The following is an 18,582-nucleotide window of genomic DNA, read 5'->3' on the forward strand; positions in this document are numbered from 1 at the left end:
CCCGTGTACTTCGACATGGCTGGTGGCTGGGACAGCTGTCAAGTCTCATCCTATCTCTGACAATGACATGCAGGATCCCAGAAAGTGTTCGTGCCTTTGAAAACTGCATCTATTGTTGAAGACTCAATAACTCGACTAAACGGCGCAGACCCTGCAAATCTCCTTGACTCTTTTGCTCTTCAATCCAGCCCTTCCGTGCTGCTCCATCCAAAGTCGATCAGCCAAGGTCGCTCGTCTTTGTCGATCAGGACATTCTCTGCGTTGACGAGTCCCTCAGATAAAGCCATGACGATGCAGAAGTGTCATGTCCTGTTCGATCCGTTGCCTCCATTCGTGCCTCTGGGCAGTGGAAATTTCGGTACGCCATTTCAGGACTGATTGGTTTTGGTTTCAGGCCGCTCCATGTTGGGGGAGGGAGGGACAGGGAGTCACTGACCACACATCTCATGCGATTTGTTTGTCTCGATGTGCTCGTATTCGCGGAACAAAACCTATAGTAGTCTGTAGGGTAGGAGTATAAGTAGACTGTCGATCGAAAAGCCTGTTCTGTTGGGTGTAGGGCGGAAACTCTTTTCCTAGCCCATTCATTTGGGTCCCGTGCAACTAACCTGAGAGGGGAAAAGCCTCGACTTAGGCTAGTGAGCCTTGGAGTATCCATACCGAGTAATTACAGAGTACCTCGTACTCGGTACTCGTAGGTACAAGGTCTTAGGGTCAGTTAATTGATTAATGACCTCATGCCCGCTGTGGGGATGGAAGTTTTGCCCAGCCCGGCATCCACATTGCTGCTCCCAAAGTCGGGGGCGGCAAAACATTTAGTCCGAGTCTTTTCCAACACCAATCACAGCCAGACAAATCACCATTAAAGTGCTGAAAGGGCGTCTTGTCTTAGCCACTTTTGCCTGTAGGTCCCTACTCCTCGTCGGTGCTTGTGCGGAGTAAAGCACCATCCCAAGTGAACCTGGTAAAGCAGGTGAAGTTCACCCAATAATCATCGCCCTCCGCGGAAAAAAATCGATTCCTCATGGGACACCCCGGTCAAAGAGTCGATTAGGTATGTTTCACTCAGTCTTGGACAAGCCACTGTTTTTCTTGGGCTGCCACGGCACCTTTGATCGACAGGGCATCAATTCGCAAAAGGGGCGGGATATCCGCGACCCGATCTTTTAAGGTATGTTGTCTTCTCAAAAAGTCTCGAATACGATTACACAAGACGGTGACGAAAAACCATTGAATAATGGCTAGTAGCAACATCGTGTGACAAAACCAAGCACACGGGGACGGGTACCTTCTCCGGGAGACGAAAGTTGATCGTCAACATGCCACCCTCGAGGGGTACAACAAGGTTTTGGCCCCAGTGTTCGCTGCTTGTCTAGATTGCATTTCTAAAACGGCGGCTCAAGCCAGCGGGCGTAGCTCGTCACCAAGTCACCTAGCCTTCGTATTCGGGTTCTCGAATGGACGTTGTTTTGTCATTGGCTGCCGACTGATCGCAATCCAGGCGTTGCAGTATATGTACCGCGTACAAGGTCGGAAGGTCACAATGTGGCGTCGCGAGTCTTTGAAGAGATATACGTTCGCTGAAGAATACTTCCCCTACACTTTTTTCATTTGGGAGACTTTTGGACCTTTGGTTGTCATTCTTTTGGCCACGGTCCTCTTGCGGCTCTTGCAAAGCGTGTCGCCTCACGAAAACCGTGTAGGAATGTTGATTTACATCTCGTTAAGATGGTTGACTTGAACAACCTAACCGTCGGCTACGTGTCCGGTATCATCGCCGCTGCCATTTTCGTTGGTAGGCAGCACCACAGAGCCTCGATTGGGACTCTTACATGGCTAATATCATCATTCAGTCCAGATATTCGTTCCTACAGCCTTACCTGTCATTCTTCTTGGGCTGCTTAATGAAAACCATTCGGCTGCAACTGCAACGGCGGTTGGATGGTACGTGGAGGCACCGCCTAACCTGCGCGACGAGTCTTGATTCATCTCCCTCTTAGGTCTGTTGTCGGTCGATTCCTGCATTCCTCCTACTGGCCCACCATTCTCTCTGGAGACACTGCGGCAACCTCACAAGTCCCTGCGCGCGTGGTGACCATTTCTGCCCTGAAGTCGTTCTTCACCATCTTGATCGGCGTGGCGGCCATTGTTACTCCTCTTGGTCTCTACCAAGACATCATCTCGAGCAACACAGAAACCACATCCGCTTTTCATTATATTGCAGACAAGTCAGAATTTGGTCTTGGAACTCCCCCAAGGACCTACCTCCCTTGGAGCCGTATCTGTGGGGGATGGACCCCAGCCAATTGTCCGAACTCGCCTGAGACCATAACCTATTTCACTAATGCCACGGGAGAATACTTTTCAGCAGATTACTACGACTCCCATGTACCTCAATATGTCATTGATGTGTTCGGAAGCGGGCTCGCGACCCAACCCAAATCCGTCTCGAGCATTTGGGACATCCAGTCACGATCGTACACTTGGTCGCAAATCAACGACAATCCTAGCGCACTAGTAGCAGACAATGGATCGGCCTACCCTGTCACTGCATACCGACAAATTTCTACCATGGTCTTGGAAGATGACTATCTTGCCATTGAAGGCCTGGTGGTGGACATGAAGAACGGCGGAATCGGTTTCAGGAATCACAGCGCACCACCCGTGTCGCCGTTCGGCAGCGCATGGTCTGAAGACCTGCTGTTCGTGGAGCCCGAATCGGTCTGTGTCGATACGAACCTCACTCTGGACTTCACCATCCCCGTATACACTAGCTTTGGGAGACAAGTCTCGGATCTGGTGCTGACAGATCGAGGGGGCTTTGCGAACCTCATTCAAAAGTATCCACTTTGGGACCGCGAGGACACGCAGAAAAACCCAGACCTCTATTTGCGTGCATACAAGGCCGCTTGGATCAACAATGCGTGGTCCATGGCGTTTATGAACGTGACCAATTTTGCCAATCAGAGCGACCCGGACTCTCATGCTTTTGAATACCTCAATTCTCATGTGGGAAAGACATTTCCTCTCATGAGCTCCAATACATCGGGACTTAGCGGCATGTCCAGTTCTCTGGGCCCTGATCTTCTCACGACGTCGACGCTTTTCGGGTACTACTTATCCGGTTTGGATCAGGGGACGGGGATATACGACAATTATAGCTCTTCGCTCAATCTAAGCACCTCCAGCACTCCATCAGTTCCGCCGCTATATTCAAATCCTTTCAAGATCACTCAGTCAAACTTTTCCAGTGCCGGTAAGTCAAAGATGCCTTGATATTTTTCGTTTGTTCCTTCGTCGACTAACAGTCTGCCAGAACTTCTTTGTCAAGGCGCCGGTGGTCAGGATATTGCGAACATCACTAATTTTGCCGCCGCATGTGGACTGCTCTATGGAGCACCTCGGCGGAGAGGCGGGAGCGAGTCAGTCGTCTTCGAGCCCGGCTCCAAGTGGACTATCCCGCTGTACTCGTGCATTTCGACCTCGAAAGCCGTGATCAAGACCGTTTCCTTCCGCTTCAACGGAAGCGACGATCTCTCTGGGCTGACCATCACCAACATAACCAACAAGGTCTACCCCAACGAGACTTCCAAGCCTCTCTGGGGCGTTGAGAAGACTAACAAAGTCCTTGCCGATGTCCGCGTTTTGTGGGGTCTCCTGTCAGGACCGGACCAAGGCAACGTGAGTGTCACAACATTACGAAAGGAATCCCTCTATCTCCCTGGCTATGTTGGTGGAGGGGCTGGAGGCCCACTTTCTGTTGGCTATCAGAACCTGCCGGGCCTCGATTTTCACGCCGATGCCCTCGGAGCAATCTACGACATCGCCTCCTACGGAAGCACGGGCACTACAGACTATTCCGGCAGATCGAATCTGGCCATGTATCGGCTCTGGCAAGACCTCTCGCGCACCCCTGCGACCGCCGCCAGGATGCTGAATCTCATTTGGACGGACGTGGCGGCGAACTCGGTCGTCGGCACGAGAAGTCTGCAACAGCCACTGCAGAGATCCCTGCAGAAACGCGACGACAGCTCCTCGTCGCAAGGTGGTGACGAGGATCCGACCCTCCTGATGCCCGTGACCGTGTTCGAGCGACGCGTCAGGTACCACATGGTATACGGCATTCCGGCCTTCATGACCCTGCTCGGCACACTGTGCGTCCTCGTCGCCGTCCTGGTCGTCTTGTGTCTGGGCCGAGCCGGCACCGCCAAGATGCGCAGATACCTGGACCGGACGTCGCCGGGGCGCCTCATGACCTCACACGCCACCCTCGACAGTCACACTCATATTCACCCGTTCGAGTCGGAGTCGGAGAAATATCGCAGCGACACAGGAGGAAGTAGGCGGTCCACTAAGGATTGGATCACTACTCAGGGTCGGAGAGAGATCACGCTTTCCCAGGCCGCGGATGGCTCCATCATCGTGGAAGATCCGCAGGCGGAGCGTGCACGGCTGCCCGTGGTGGAGCAGGTAACTCGCTTTCCTGACAAGAGCGGCGCAGTAACACCTGGGGAGCGTGGGAGTCTAATGGGCAATGACCAATAGTATAATATATATGTATCTATCTATCTATCTTTGTATTATGCATATTTGATACTCCTAGAAGCTATATATATGCCTAGCTTATAGTGGAGTTTTCCGTCTATCTTATCTACCTATACCTATATTACATATTATATCGGCCTCGAACTATGCTTCGGCTATGAAAGGAGTAAAGCTGCTTTGAATCGACTACGTACGCGCACATACGGCTAAGCCGAGTACTAGAAAGCACGGTAGGAGCTACGTCTGGGGATATACGAGTATACAAGAGGGGCACTCGAGCAGGATTATGTATGCGAGTCCGAGGGAGCCTGTTCGAAGGGGCCACTTCGGGCTAGTACTCAAAGCTAGATCCATCCTACTTCGGTTGAGTTATTACTGTACAGTTCCAGTAGTGTCACATGGTCCTTTCCGTGGAGACCTCGCTTTCGCTTTCGGCGAAGGCAGCTGATGATGTTATCGCTGCTTTGTCCTTTGATGAAAGAGCACGTATGCTGTTCTCAAGCAAGAAAAATGCGATGCACCAATGATTGGAAAGTCTGATATTCGGCATTCAGATACCGTCAAATCCCCTCGATCGAGTAGTGGAGTCCTCCTCTGTGACAACATATCTGACATTATTGCGGTCAAGGTACATGTCGGTCACCACTTGCGAATGACTGGGGAACCTGGTCCATCAGACACCTGTCCTCATGTGCACCGGGCCGTGGAATTGTCCGTTGTCGTAATAACCACCAGGGAACCGATGATTCCAGCAGTTTTCGCGAGGTCGAGTGGACGAGGCTGGAAAAACATGCTCAAATGTATGTGTTTGTACATCCTGCCGCCCACAGTGGTGGGTTCTTTCCTTCGGGATGTGGGTTGAAAGGCAAGCGACATGCGTGTTGGGAAATTTGGTGCAGTTCGGGCAGCGTCGTGCAGCAGGATACTCGATCTTGCAGCCGCAGCCTTTTGGATTCGACATGCTGGGCATGGAACGGTGATGGATCGACGAGTATTCTCTAGCTAAGTGCTGGACGACTTTGTAGAGTCTCGAGCAAGTGTGATTTGGGAGCAAGGAGACAACACATAGAGAACTCAATTGCCCTGGCGTGCAGGCAAAAAGGCTTACTGAGATCATGGATCCCAAATACGGAGCTTGCATGCCTCAAAGCCTTGTAATCTGGATGCCATATCTGTATGAAGCACAGGTGGACGTGTGCAACATGTGGTGGCTACTACAGTGGCTCCCCACACCTACCCTCCTACACTACTCAGTCAGACACTCTCGTCACACTCTTACCGAACTACACGCCTCTTACGCGTGCATAAGTACCCGTGTATTACCCTCACACTTAGTGAACTCCGCCTCGTTTGTTACAGAGACCATGCTACCCTTCGATCGTCGAGTTCTTTCAGTCCTTCCAGCGTTATTCTGCCCACGAGCATCTATTGTTCATATTCAGTGATTTTGCCTGCGGATCAGCTTCACCTGCGGCTCGGCTCTACTTGTGGCCTCTATTTGTGCCTGAGTTGCACTCAATCATCCTCATCTAGCTATCGGCTTTGCTCATGCGGACACCTTTACCTAGATACAGCCGTCGATTTTGCCCTACGAACGATAGATTCCTGAGAATAGCTACGGACGAGATCATAGAAAGAGAGAAGGGAGGAGGAAGAGCATCCTTGTTAAGCCACAGCAATCTCAACCATACACATTATATCATCTCCTCCATCAGACGATCCTTGTTACTTATCGACCACGCCTCTCCCACATATATCGATACCACCTCTTGGTCTCACAACAATTGAGCCCAGACGCGGGCCGGGGCGGGGCTAGGTAGGAAACGGAAAGGATACCTCGCTCAAATCTCATCACTTCCCAATCATAATTTAGGGGTTGACACTTGTACTTTGTCAGCTGCGCTAACAGGGTGCAATCGAAATCGTCAAGGCAGCGCCCTCCTTCCACGAGCACGTCGCAAGTAAAACCGAGCATGCGGTACCGGCGGATTTGAGTAGATCTCGCCACTTCCCTCCAACGCTTGCGATTACCATCCATGGAAGCAAACTACGTTTATCTCGACGGCACGATTGTGAGAGAACCGATCATCGGAATAGGAGGGACAGGCATTGTTGTCCTGCGACGAGGGTACGCGTACAAGATACCTCTAATATCCAAGATCATCAAGATTGACGGAGTTCCATTCGACTATGGAAAATTATTACCCTCCAGAGAAGGCGATTATGACGAGCGCGCCACGGCTGTCAAGGCTTTGGAGCACGAAAAGGCCATTTATAGAAGACTGGGCGACCACCCTGGGATCATTCGCTGCTACAATCTTCAATCCCCCGACCCCTCAATCCAGATGCCATTGATGGAGGGCGACCTGAGACATTATCTGGATCAGACGACGCGGCCTGGAAAAGAGACGCTACTATCCTGGATGACCCAACTGGCGCACGCCATGTCCCACATCCATTCCCACCGCGTCATAATCGCGGACTTCCGTTTAGACAACGTCGTCTTTGACGAGAAGATGTGTATCAAGCTCGTTGACTTCTCCGAGTCCTCTCTTATGCCGCTCGACTGGGATCTCGACGACTGTGATGAAAATGGCTTTTCGACATGGACCGATATTGGTCAGTTCGGGGCGGTCATGTTCGATATGATAACGGGCCAGCGTTGTACCTTTGACATCTATCAAGACTGGGAGCAGGTCGGAGACCCGACGACTTGGCCTCGACGCGATTCCCTCCCGTCAACTAGCAGAGTATGGTTAAATTCCATCATCGAAAAGTGCTGGACCAAGCAATTTCCGTCGGCGCGAAATCTTGCAGAAGAGCTGGACAGGGAAAATGATATGCTCCTATCGAAATAAAACTGGTTGACGCATGATCTGCCATTTTTTCCATTCATCCTGTTTGTTGAATGCGGAAGCATTTCACGCTGTAAACTAGCCTAGGAGCCTACCTACCTACCTATCTACCTCCCTCGCACAATCTGAGGGCAATCTCGTTAAAAGATTTCATAGCCTCGCCTTGACAACATCCTGCGCCGAGTCCTTGGCCGCCCACTCTCTTATGAGTTTCCGCTGAATCTTCCCGCTGGGACTTTTGGGGACCTCGTCGATGAAGAATACCCCGCCGGTGAGGTGCTTGTGCTTGGCCACCCGGCCCTGCAGCCACTGCGCGAGAGCGGCCGCGGAGACTTTCCCCCGGAAGGGGTCTTTCAGAACCACGTACGCGCGCGGGGCCTCGTCGCCGTCGTCGCCGAGCTTGACGCCCACGACGGCCGAGTCGGCCACGGCCTCATGCTCCAGCAGCGCGGCTTCGAGCTCGGCCGGCGCGACTTGCAGGCCCTTGACCTTGATGAGTTCCTTCTTGCGGTCCACAATCCAGTACAGGCCCTGCGCGTTCCGAATGGCGACGTCGCCCGTGCGGAGGAAGCCGTCCGCGTCGAACAGCGCGCGCGTCGCCTCCTCGTTGCGCCAGTAGCCCTGGCAGATGTTGGGTCCGCGCACGTGGATCTCTCCTCGTTCGCCGATTGGAACCTCAACGCCGGCGTCGTCCAGCAGTTTCATCTCGCAGTTCGGGTCGATGTAGCCGACGCTGCCGCTGCGGTCGTCCCGTCCGCCCGGCATGTGCAGCGCCGAGCACGTCACCTCGGTCATGCCCCAGGTCTGCACGACGCGACCGCCCTGCAGCTTCGCCGTGACTTCGTTCTGCAGTTCCTGGCTCAGCGGCGCCGCCCCGCAGAGGATGTTGCGCAGCGAGCTGATGTCGTAGCGCTCCGTCTCGGGCCGCTTGGCTAGCATCACCAGCACGGGCGGCGCCGTCTGGAGGTGTGTGATGGCGTGCGTCTGGATGTGTCTGAGGAACTCGGTGTAGTGGAACTGCGCCATGATGTAGACGGGCGACAGCGTCTTGAGCGCTGCGAGAATCGTCCACAGCTGCCCGTAGGCGTGGGAGAGGGGCAGAAACCCCAGCCAGCGCTCTTGCGGTCGCGTGGCCGGTGTGTACGGCTGTTCGAGATCCCGCATGTAGATCGACTGGGACACATTGGCGATCAAATTGGTGTGGCTGATCCGGACGCCCTTGGGGAGGCCGGTCGTCCTGGAAATGATCCCAAGTCAGTGCATCCTCGAAAAGAGCTTTCGCAATCATGACGGCCTTGAACGAATGAATGTATGCATGCATGCGACGGAATGTGCCAGGCTTACCCAGAAGAGTAATTGAGCACGGCTGTGGTGTTTGTCGCCTCGTCCCCATTCAGCCGTCTCCACTGCCACTTTTGAGCGTCCTCGACGGTCGCCAGGATGGAGCGGAAATCACGAATACCCTCGGTCTCCGGTTGAGGGTCTTGGTCAAATAGGAAGATTCTGGATTTTGACAGGCCCGCGTTTCTTGCCGCGGCGAGAGCGACGGTGAGGTGTCTCGGGTGAACGAGGAATATCTCGGTGCCGGTGTTTTGCAGCTGAGTTGTCGTTTCTGTAGGACGCCATTTTGTCAGTCATTTTTATATTCTGCGAAAAACAAAAAACAAGAGAATTGTATAACTACACAAAATGAACAATAAAGGGGGTGGAGTTGGGGCTTGGATTTGGGTGAGCGAGCCATTGGAAAATGTGGGTTTAGTGCCGTACCATGCACACCGAAACTTATACTGCAGCCGCTGAATATCCCCCCTGCGGCGATGGCAGCCAGATAGAGAACAGGGACAAACACATGGTTCGGGGTGAACATCATGATGGTGAACCCGGTCCTGGACGACTCCCCTGTCCGTCCACCCACCCCGAGAATCCGCTGGAACCCGAGCGCCAGCCGCTTGACCCAGACGAGCGTCTCGGCCGGCGACAGCGCATATCGAGAAGGCTCGTCGGCAGAGATGTACAGAGGTTGTGTCGAAGGCTTTGCGTCAGGGGGGAAGAGGTACGTCAGGAGATCCGTGGGGGGGATGGTGATCGAAAAGGGAGATTTCTGAGGCATCTCGGCTTCGAGAAGCACCCACGAGTCGCCTGGTTTTCTTGTCGTGATGATTCTCCTTGACTGGTACGAGTTGGGACCCAGACTTTATCGTGTGCAGCGCCGACACCAACACCAGGACCCTGGACGAGAAGCTGCGAGCATTCGAAAAGAGCTCGAGATACATCAAGACATGATTACAGCTGAAAAGGACCACCACTACTACTGTCCCACCGCCTCCAGAGCTGGTGGTACATTTCCGGTGGCATTTTTTGAGAGCTGCTCTTCTCCCCGTCTCCGCAATCCTTTACCTCTCCCCCAAATCTCTCTCAAAGGAAAGGGAGATCATAAGTGGAAAGATAGATCTACAACCGCGGAACTCGGCGCGCCTCTCCAATTGGGATTCTCTGACTCTCTGACTCTCCCGGAGAAAAGGCGGGATTTCTTTCTCGGGTGGGGGAATCAGCGGGGAGATGCCGGGGGATTTAGAGCATCTCCAACGCGCATATCTCGGTACCGAATATAAGGCACTTATTATATCATACTGTGCATACTGTGGTATATTTCGAGACGAAGCGATCGAGAGAAATCACTCTTCAGCAGATTACTGTGAATTCTACAGAAAGGACCTATTGTCAACATGTCAGCAAGCACGGATACCAACCCTGTGGAAGCACCTCGTCAGGGCCAGCTTCAGGGCAAAGTTGCTTTGGTAACAGGAGCGGGCATGGGGTTTGGATCGGGTATATACTACCTTCCCCCTTACTCCCATGGATATGCCTGTTGAACAAATCGGCTTACTTCTATGCGGTGTGTAGCCATAACCAAAAAGTTCCACCGAGAAGGCGCCAAAGTTGTCGCCGTGGACATCAGCCCTGCACTCTCGGACAGCGTGGTCGAGGCTTACCCGGACGGCAGCGTCGTGCCCGTCATCGGCGACGTCTCCAAGATAGACACGTGGAACAAGGCCCTTGAGACGGCGTTGGACAAATTCGGCAAGCTCGACATCGTCGTCAACAATGCCGGAGTCATCTACGACAACACGCCGAGCCACGAGGTCGAGGAGGAAGAATTCGACCGTCTCATGCGCATCAACGTCAAGTCCCTCTTCTGGAGCTGCAAGGTCATTGTCCCGTATCTCCAGAAACGCGGAGAAGGCGGCAACTTTGTCAACCTGTCGAGCACGGGGGCCTCGAGACCGAGACCCGGTGTGACATGGTATTCTACGACAAAGGGCGCTGTGAGTATAATGACCAAGAGCTTGGGCGTGGAATACGCCCCCAACAAGATCCGATTTAATGCTATCCTCCCCGCCCTGGGAGAAACTGCAATGTGAGTCCACAATCCTCTCTGCACGGCGCGCGATGTTGAAGAACAGGAGTCAAAGAAAAGGAAAAGATGTGTGGATCCCTCAACTGATGATGTATTGTGCGACTTTGGCAGGCTGCCCAAGGTTCTAGGGAAACCAGACACAGCGGAGAATCGCGCCCCCATTCTAGCCTCCATCCCTCTCGGAAGGTTCACAGAGGGCACAGACGTGGCTAACGCCGCAAGTTTCCTCGCGAGTGATGACGCTTCCTTCATTACTGGTATATGCATGGAGGTCGATGGGGGGAGGTGTATATGAGTTGGGAAGGCCTCGGGATTCTCCGAGTGATGGGCAATATATTTTGTGAAGTGTCTTCATACATACGGCCAATGGATCATCAGTTTCAACCCAAGTTCTAGCCTTTCCATTGGAGTTGACCACGTCGTACCGAGCCGTTCGTTACCATGAGAGAGTCGTCTAGCAGCGCTTGAGGCGGTACATACAAAGGGGCCGTGAAAGAAGTTTTGTATGGGACGCGAAGATCTATCTACACCCAGCCCTAGAGTATACCTTGGGATCGTGTAACGCAGCAGGTGTTATATGCAGAATTTTCGGAAACTGTAAAGGGGGGGAGAGGAGGAGCCACTCTTATACCCCGGCATACTAGGGCCCCCACTGGCTGGACATAGTAACAGGCTTTATGACCATCTCTGCAGTTAGTTAGCTCTAATATACCCCAATCGTATACGTGAACGTGCTAAGCAGAGGGCTGCCTAATGTCTCGTATGGGGTCCAAGAACATAGAGCTAGCTTGCTCAGGCGCACTTTTTGGCTCCATCCAGCTTTGAAAGTCAACCTTGGAAAGTGCGTAATATGACTGCATACTAGTATGTACTACGTGGTAATGAGCGAGTGGTTATAGGCTCTTCAGCTCGGGTAGACTGCAGTATATTTTCGGCTCTTCGGCTTGGACCGTTTAAACCTGCTGGGTTGGGTCTACTATTGCTCGTTCTCAGCAGGAGCTACCGTCTTTTTGCACGCAACGTAGAGCTAGCTAGCTAGCTAGCTAGACGATTCTTATCTATTTTGTATGCCTCAGATGGCCGTCACCGTCAGACCTTTTAGGTCATGCGGCTCTCTCCACCGCCGAAGGACTTGAACAAAGTCGTCAAAACCCCGCGCCCAAGCGCCCAGTCTCGCGAGTTTCCGCTGGGATTCGACTCCCTCGGCCGCGATGCGCAAAGCCTCCCCCTCACCGTTGAAGTAGCTCGGTGGACACTGTGCCATCGTCGCATAGACGTACGCACCAGCGGCGATTTGCTGCGTCCAATCTTCCTCTGCCTCGGCGGTGGTTTCGACGACAAAAGGATATTTTGTGCTTGAGGAAGCCTCGTCGGTCTGCGATTTGGCCTTGGCGGCGGCATCGACGAGAATGGAGGCGATGTGCTCGGACAAATAGTCCATGATCACTGTGATGTTGGGAGTGAGTCCAATTTGAGTCAGTCCAATGAAGAACATGTTGGGAAACCCGTGGGTCTGGACACCATGGAGCGTGGCAACTCCATGTAGCCACTTGTCGTTCAGCGACAGACCGTCCCGACCATAGATCTCCATGTGGGCGCGACTTGCCGGGCTAGTGTTCAGCGCGACCTCGTAGCCGGTGCTGAACACGAGAAGATCGACTTCGTACTCCTCTCCTCTGAACACCAGTCCGTTCTCTGAGAAACTGTCCACCCCGCGGCCGTCGGTGTCGACAAGGGTGACGTTGGGCAAGTTGAAGGCATCGAGGTACTCGTCGTGAAAGCATGGCCGTTTGCACCATCCGGGATACCAGGCCTTGAGCTTCTCCGCCGTGGCTTTGTCTTTGACGATGTCGTCGACTCGGGCCCGGATCTTTTCTTGTCTCTGGAGGTCTATCTCGTTCATCCTTGCGACGTAAGAGGGAACATCCTCTGCCGTCCGCGGCACGTTCGGTCCACCCGTGAGGCTCGAGTAGGTGGGGAATTTCGTCCAAGCGTCCGCGACCATGTCGACTTCTGGTCGAGGTGTTGCGTCGGCGAGAAAGGCGCAGAAGTTCATCATCCTCTCCCTCTGCCAGCCTGGTTTTCTGCGCACCTCTTTCTCGAACCAAGCCCTGTCGGTCTCGGACTGGCCGCGCACGTCCACCGCCGAAGGAGTTCGCTGGAAGACATACAAGTGTTTGGCCCACCGTGCTAGGTGAGGTATGGCCTGCACGGCCGTCGCGCCAGTGCCGATGACGGCGACTCGTTTATCCTTCAGGTTGACGAGCTGAGGATCAAGTTCGGATCCGCCAGTATAGTCCCAGTCCCAGCGGGACGTGTGAAAGGCCTTTGGTCTGAACTTGTCCAGGCCCGGTATCCTGGGAATCTTCGGCCAGTTGAGATTGCCACCGGCCGCGATGGTCAAGCGGGACCGGACATTCAGGAATCCTTCGTGTCCTTTTCGCGTGGATTGGAGCTTGGTGGTCCATTCTTTGGTGCTTTCATTCCATGCCGTGCTGATGACTTTTACCTGGAACAGAGTCTTGTCCACGAGATTGAAATGTTGTGCCACGGCTCGGGCGTGCTCTCTCAGCTCAGTGCCGTAGGAATACTTGTTCTTTGGCATGTAATCCAGCTCCTCCAGGAGCGGCAGGTAGATGTGGCTTTCGACATCGCACATGAGGCCCGGGTAGCGGTTATACCACCAGACTCCCCCATAGCCTCCTGCAGCGTCTACCATGCGGATGTCGTTGACGTCCACTCCCGACTGGATGAGGCGAGCCGCAACCAGCAACCCTCCGTATCCCGCCCCAAGAATCAGAATCTCGCAGCGTGAACCATCGGTGACGGAATTCAAACCGGGGTCGTCAGTGACCTCTCTAGCCCAGATGTCTTCCGAGAAGTTGCGATAGATGTCCGACGTGGCCAGATCGATGAACTGAGCATTCCCGTCCGACCTGAAACGTTTCTTACTCTCGGTCGCGTACTTTTGCAACCTGGCATCGACATCAGAAGCTGCCGGGTGGCCATTCTCGTGTTGAAGCTCTGTTGTTGTTGTTGTTGTTATTGCTGCGACCACCGATTTGGGTTTGACATCCTCTTGGGATAGGTTGACGGGCAAAAAGACCTCTGTCATTGTGAATTCGGATTAGGCTCTAACAGGGGGGCAGGAGAGTAAAGGAGAAAAAAAAAAGAGTCGATGGCTGTGCTGTGCTGTGCTGTTGCTTTGCTGTGTTCTTTTGCCTACCTGTGCGCTGTTTTTTTGGAACCTGTTAAGCCTTGTTTTTAATAGACCTGGATGTCGGCCGAGGTATGGGCGCTGAGTGGTTGCTGCGAGTTTCTGACGACCCCACCGAGGTTTGAGCCACTTGTCCCGGCAGCGAGGACGCCGTGAAACTTTTCAGCATGTATTACTTGTATAGCACAAGTTTGCACAATACGGTCAACCTCGGTGTCTTTTAATTGTTGCACTTCGCGCGCGCTTTCGCTACCCGTCAGGTGAGGCCAGGTTGTCGTGCCAGACCTCCAAAAGGGAGTTCAGAAGTAACGTCCATATGCAGCGAATCAAGAAGTCAACAGACCCACCTTGAGACCCACTTCTTCTAGCATTTCCTCTTTGGGTGCAAAGTGTTGTATCGCAATCTATGTGGTCCTGGTACCGTGTTTCAATGTAGTGCAACAATGAAAGCGCTGCCCGAGAGCCAGGAAACTCCTGCGAGATGAAGTGGTGTTTGTTACAGACCCTTTCCCAGAACTGTGTGTGATATTGAAACATTCAGCGCGGGAGTAGAGGTGACTCTTTGTTTAGATGCTGATATCACACGGTCTGCAGGACAGGCTATACTTTAATCATTACGGCCACTGAAAGTGTGATAGCAATTAAGTCTGACCTGAGTCCGCGTTCAAGGTGTAAAGATCCCTCTGTTCATATCGACTCGCCTATTTGGTCATATTACACGTATCTCACATCATATTCCTCAGTTCAGAGGCGGAGCCATTCCCCCTGAACGCTTGACTACAGCTCAATCTACCCTCCGTGTCCCCACTGTATGTTCGTCCTCGGGATCGGCGAAATTCAATATGTCTGGTGAACCCATGAATGTGTTGGTCTCAAAATCCCACCCAGGCTCGTACCTAAGATTGGCATTGTAAGTCTTTCAAGTTAAACGTACAAAAATCTCAAGAGCAGTTTTCACGAGCTCAAGGATTTTCACCTGGGTGTAAAGAACTTACTGGCATACCGATTCTTGAAAGGCCATGGATGACATGCCATCGTCAGGGGGAAACAAAAAGTCCTCGGTGAAGAGTGAAATAATCTCAGTGTCCGAGGGGTCTGTTGACTGGTTGTGGCGTTCGCAAAAGACGTCTTCGACTGAGACGGACGTTGAAGGTTCTTGGTCTTGCATCGAGGAGCTCATCGGCCCGCCGTGCTGCCGGACGGTGCCGGAACTGCAGCTGGCCTTGTCCTTCAATTTGCGAACCGCCTCGCAAAAGATTTTGTGGGTCATGCTGGCGTGCCAGAATGTTTTGCCCATTTCGGCCATGATGGTCATACAGACCTCCAGTTGATAGGCGCTCATCTGTTTTCCCAGCCCTTGTGAAGATACAGAACCGTACAAATGCATCTGCATGGCGGGGACAATCGCCGTAACCCTAGTATTAACGCAATTAGGAGGTTGTTTCGGCGAATGAATCTGGTGGGGAGAGGGCGGCGCCTACAAGATAGAGTGAGCACGGTCCACAAGACCGGCTTGACTGAGGTTTGTCAAGATCATAGTCACTGCGGATGCCGCGGTATAGATCTTGTTCAGGATTGTCGGACGCCACACCTTGAACTGATCTGGCGTCAGGTCGGAAGGAGAGGCAAAGAGGTACGGCCGGTACAGTGCTATATAGACGGAACTGTGAAAGACCGGAAGCCATTAGTCATTGCAGCGTCGCCAAATCAGAGCTCGAGGCGGAGTTTGTAGGGGGCTTACTGCTCGATGACTTGTACTTGATAAGACACGAGCTGCACCACCGGGTCTTCGTCATCGGCCACCCCTTCCAGAGACATTTGTGAACACTTCTGAACCCTTTCTCGATCGTTTAGAATTTCGCTCGTGGAAGCCTTGGCTCGATTTGGCTTGTAATGTGTTAGGTGAATGCAGTCCAGGGTAGCACTCAGATGTAATATCTTGAGCCAGCAGCGGGCCAGGGCTCGAGTTCCGTTAGGTAGATAGAACCGCGCCTGAGGGGTATCGTTCCTTCCACAAAGTAGCATGATGTCGTCGACACTAGGCATGGGAACATTACAATCTTGGAGGTGGATGCGCATAGGCCGTCCCATCCCAAACGAGATCCACGTCTCCCGAAAGTAACAGGACCACCAGATGAGCCTCCACAAAACATGCTGTGTCTGTGGTAAGCTCGAGGTCCTGGAAGACGGATTCTGCGTATCTTGGTGTATGCCGATAGAATGACAGAGGCTGATGGCGATGCCAATCCAGTACCAGTTTCCTGTGCGGTCTTCGGAGTCATTGAACCAATATGCGAGAAGAATGGTGGACTGGATCAAGATAGTCTTGTCGGTCTCATACTCGAAATTGTACAGGGACTAGGTGGAGACGAGCCGTCAGTACAATGATACTAAGAAGACCAGATCTGACAATAAAGAGATGCATTGAACAACCTTGGCTCGCTGGTATAGATCGTGCTTCATTGCTTTGCGTGACGTATAGCCAGCTTCACGCACAAGCTCGGGGTTCGCAAACTGGACATAGTTAGTACAGACTTGACACCGATAAAGAGTAAGAGAACTGGTCTTACACTAGCGGCTGCAAAAAGCATACTCCATAATAGAAGTAGGTGCACTTGCTGCGCAGACTTTTGGTGATATTGAGTGAGGATGGTATGTGCATCCACAATAGGGAGGAAGGGGTGCACGTAGTGGAAGTAGTGTTGCAAGAGCTTGTTAGAGACACTCGAGACTGGTAATGAGAAACAGCCTTTCGCTTTCAGAAAGGCCAAGTCATCGGGGGGTAGAGCACGTGCAGCAGCACGAGGAACCAGGTAGTGATGCTGATGCTCTGACTGACAGACATCCATCACAAAGCTCAGGACGTGTGGCTCCCCTTTTGCAAATGCACTATATTAGATGATACTCTCAAAGAGGACAGAGATACTAACTCACCAAGATAGAGCGGCAGGGCGGACTGCGCCCGGCGGTTATTCATAGCATCAGTATAGGCCGCTCCATTGTAACCTTCGTCGCATTCCTGGGCTGGCGTAACGCTACCCGGAAGACTTGTGCCATCAGATGTCTCGACGTTACTTCCAGGCACCTCTGAGGGCGATGTATCAGTGCCTGTGGATGGTCGTGGAGGCTGAATTGTTTGGTACGACTGCTCTGACACCTCCCGAAGTTCGTTGACGGCGGCATTCTTAGAAATGTCGCTTGTCGGCGCGGACATTTCCATGAGATCGGACGTGTCCCCCGTCGATGCAGACTTGTCTGTCGGGACACGCTGCACTCGCCCCCTCCGATGCCTATCAGAGAGTACATAGTCAGACGCTTGAGTTAAAAACGAGGCATATTCAGCCGGGTTTGATGTCATATCGACTTGGAGGGAGCAAGAAAATCGTACCCGCGAGCTTTTGTCGGAGGGACTATGCATTTTCTCCCGTCTTGTCGGCAGTTCCAGCAGGGAGGGCCGAACTGTACAATGTTGCAACGGACCTTGCGCCCGTGACAAGACTCACAGGCTACCACCGCACGCCTGCGTGGAAATATAGACCCAGACGCTGTATCGTCCGGTCGTTGGGGAGCCCGGTCAGTCCCAGCAACGGGGTTCGGTGTTGAAGATTGTGCCTCATTATCTTCGAGAGTGCTCATCTTTGAGAAGCCCTTTGATGATGCTCAAATGAGCGGACTAGGATTTGTCAGAAGCGGGCCTCAAGCAGTATTCACGCCCAAAAAATGGACGCTGAAAGCCATACCAGGTGTGCAAAGTGTTTTTCGCTTCTCATCAAGAGTCCCAATCTCAAAGAATTGACTCTACACCTTGGACGGACTGGCGGCACTCTCAAGACATCCCGTGCGACCAATACGATCGCTGGCCTTACTGAAGCGAATAGCTCCACGATGTATTGTGCGAGGACCCTTGTCTGGGTTGTTAGTGACTTGTATACAGGTCTAGGTCTCCTGCAGGATCCCGCCATCACACCACCACCCTCGCATACCCGTGGAAGTCAGTACAGGCACAACCAGTCCTCCGCAAGACCCCCGCCCTCCGCACCCCCGCACCCAATTCCCTTTCTCTTGAACTCCGAGATGCGATGTCCTCGGTAGAGAAAAAGGTTAATAGGTCTTGGGAAGGAGGCCCCAGGAGGTGGGGGTGGGGACGGGGGGATAATCAGCCAATCCAAGCAGTTACCGAGTCTTCATGGCTTCGTTGAAGCCCTTCGACTTCAGAACGGTGTATCACGAGGGAGCTGTTTGTTGGGTCCTTTGTGGCCGAGAACACAGCGATGACGCAGCCTTTGAGCTCTATTCACTGAGTCAAGTCTCGAACTTCGGCTTTATCGATGCTCCTTGAGGGCTGGTCCCCCGCGCAATCGATAGACGCAGTCTCCTGGGTCCTTTGACTTTAAGGAGGTTAGGAGTTTTTGGCTTTGAGTAAACACGAGAACCCTCACTGAATAAAAGAGTAGGGAGGTCTAACTGGGGAGGTTGAGGCCAAGTATACTCTTCATCAGGGTAGATGCTCGCAATGGTGGCATCAGGAACGAACAGTGATTTCTATA

General features: G+C 52.9%; 6 protein-coding genes across 6 annotated transcripts; 3 read left to right on the plus strand and 3 right to left on the minus strand.

The window, feature by feature from the left end:
* Positions 1-1,728: 1,728 nt before the first annotated feature.
* Positions 1,729-4,545, plus strand: AYO21_01623 (hypothetical protein; the record flags this gene model as incomplete). The annotated part of the gene is made up of 4 exons (XM_022651605.1): positions 1,729-1,795; positions 1,854-1,944; positions 2,001-3,256; positions 3,317-4,545. The coding sequence occupies 4 exons, from the start codon at positions 1,729-1,731 to the stop codon at positions 4,543-4,545; spliced, it is 2,643 nt and encodes an 880-aa protein (XP_022516118.1).
* A 2,036-nt stretch (positions 4,546-6,581) lies between these two features.
* AYO21_01624 (hypothetical protein) lies at positions 6,582-7,403 on the plus strand (the record flags this gene model as incomplete). Its single annotated transcript, XM_022651606.1, has 1 exon — positions 6,582-7,403. The coding sequence occupies one exon, from the start codon at positions 6,582-6,584 to the stop codon at positions 7,401-7,403; it is 822 nt and encodes a 273-aa protein (XP_022516119.1).
* A 147-nt stretch (positions 7,404-7,550) lies between these two features.
* AYO21_01625 (hypothetical protein) lies at positions 7,551-9,510 on the minus strand (the record flags this gene model as incomplete). Its single annotated transcript, XM_022651607.1, has 3 exons — positions 7,551-8,637; positions 8,745-9,012; positions 9,168-9,510. The coding sequence occupies 3 exons, from the start codon at positions 9,508-9,510 to the stop codon at positions 7,551-7,553; spliced, it is 1,698 nt and encodes a 565-aa protein (XP_022516120.1).
* Positions 9,511-10,126: 616 nt separating this feature from the next.
* Positions 10,127-10,822, plus strand: AYO21_01626 (hypothetical protein; the record flags this gene model as incomplete). Its single annotated transcript, XM_022651608.1, has 2 exons — positions 10,127-10,229; positions 10,305-10,822. 2 exons carry the CDS (start codon positions 10,127-10,129, stop codon positions 10,820-10,822), a joined length of 621 nt encoding a protein of 206 aa, XP_022516121.1.
* A 1,068-nt stretch (positions 10,823-11,890) lies between these two features.
* AYO21_01627 (hypothetical protein) lies at positions 11,891-13,933 on the minus strand (the record flags this gene model as incomplete). The annotated part of the gene is made up of 1 exon (XM_022651609.1): positions 11,891-13,933. The coding sequence occupies one exon, from the start codon at positions 13,931-13,933 to the stop codon at positions 11,891-11,893; it is 2,043 nt and encodes a 680-aa protein (XP_022516122.1).
* An 886-nt stretch (positions 13,934-14,819) lies between these two features.
* Positions 14,820-17,671, minus strand: AYO21_01628 (hypothetical protein; the record flags this gene model as incomplete). Its single annotated transcript, XM_022651610.1, has 9 exons — positions 14,820-14,931; positions 15,031-15,450; positions 15,517-15,699; positions 15,777-16,393; positions 16,469-16,549; positions 16,606-16,910; positions 16,970-17,325; positions 17,424-17,463; positions 17,539-17,671. The coding sequence occupies 9 exons, from the start codon at positions 17,669-17,671 to the stop codon at positions 14,820-14,822; spliced, it is 2,247 nt and encodes a 748-aa protein (XP_022516123.1).
* Positions 17,672-18,582: the final 911 nt, after the last annotated feature.

This window comes from Fonsecaea monophora (genome assembly GCF_001642475.1).
Source record: "Fonsecaea monophora strain CBS 269.37 chromosome Unknown Scaff6, whole genome shotgun sequence".
Taxonomy (NCBI): domain Eukaryota; kingdom Fungi; phylum Ascomycota; class Eurotiomycetes; order Chaetothyriales; family Herpotrichiellaceae; genus Fonsecaea; species Fonsecaea monophora.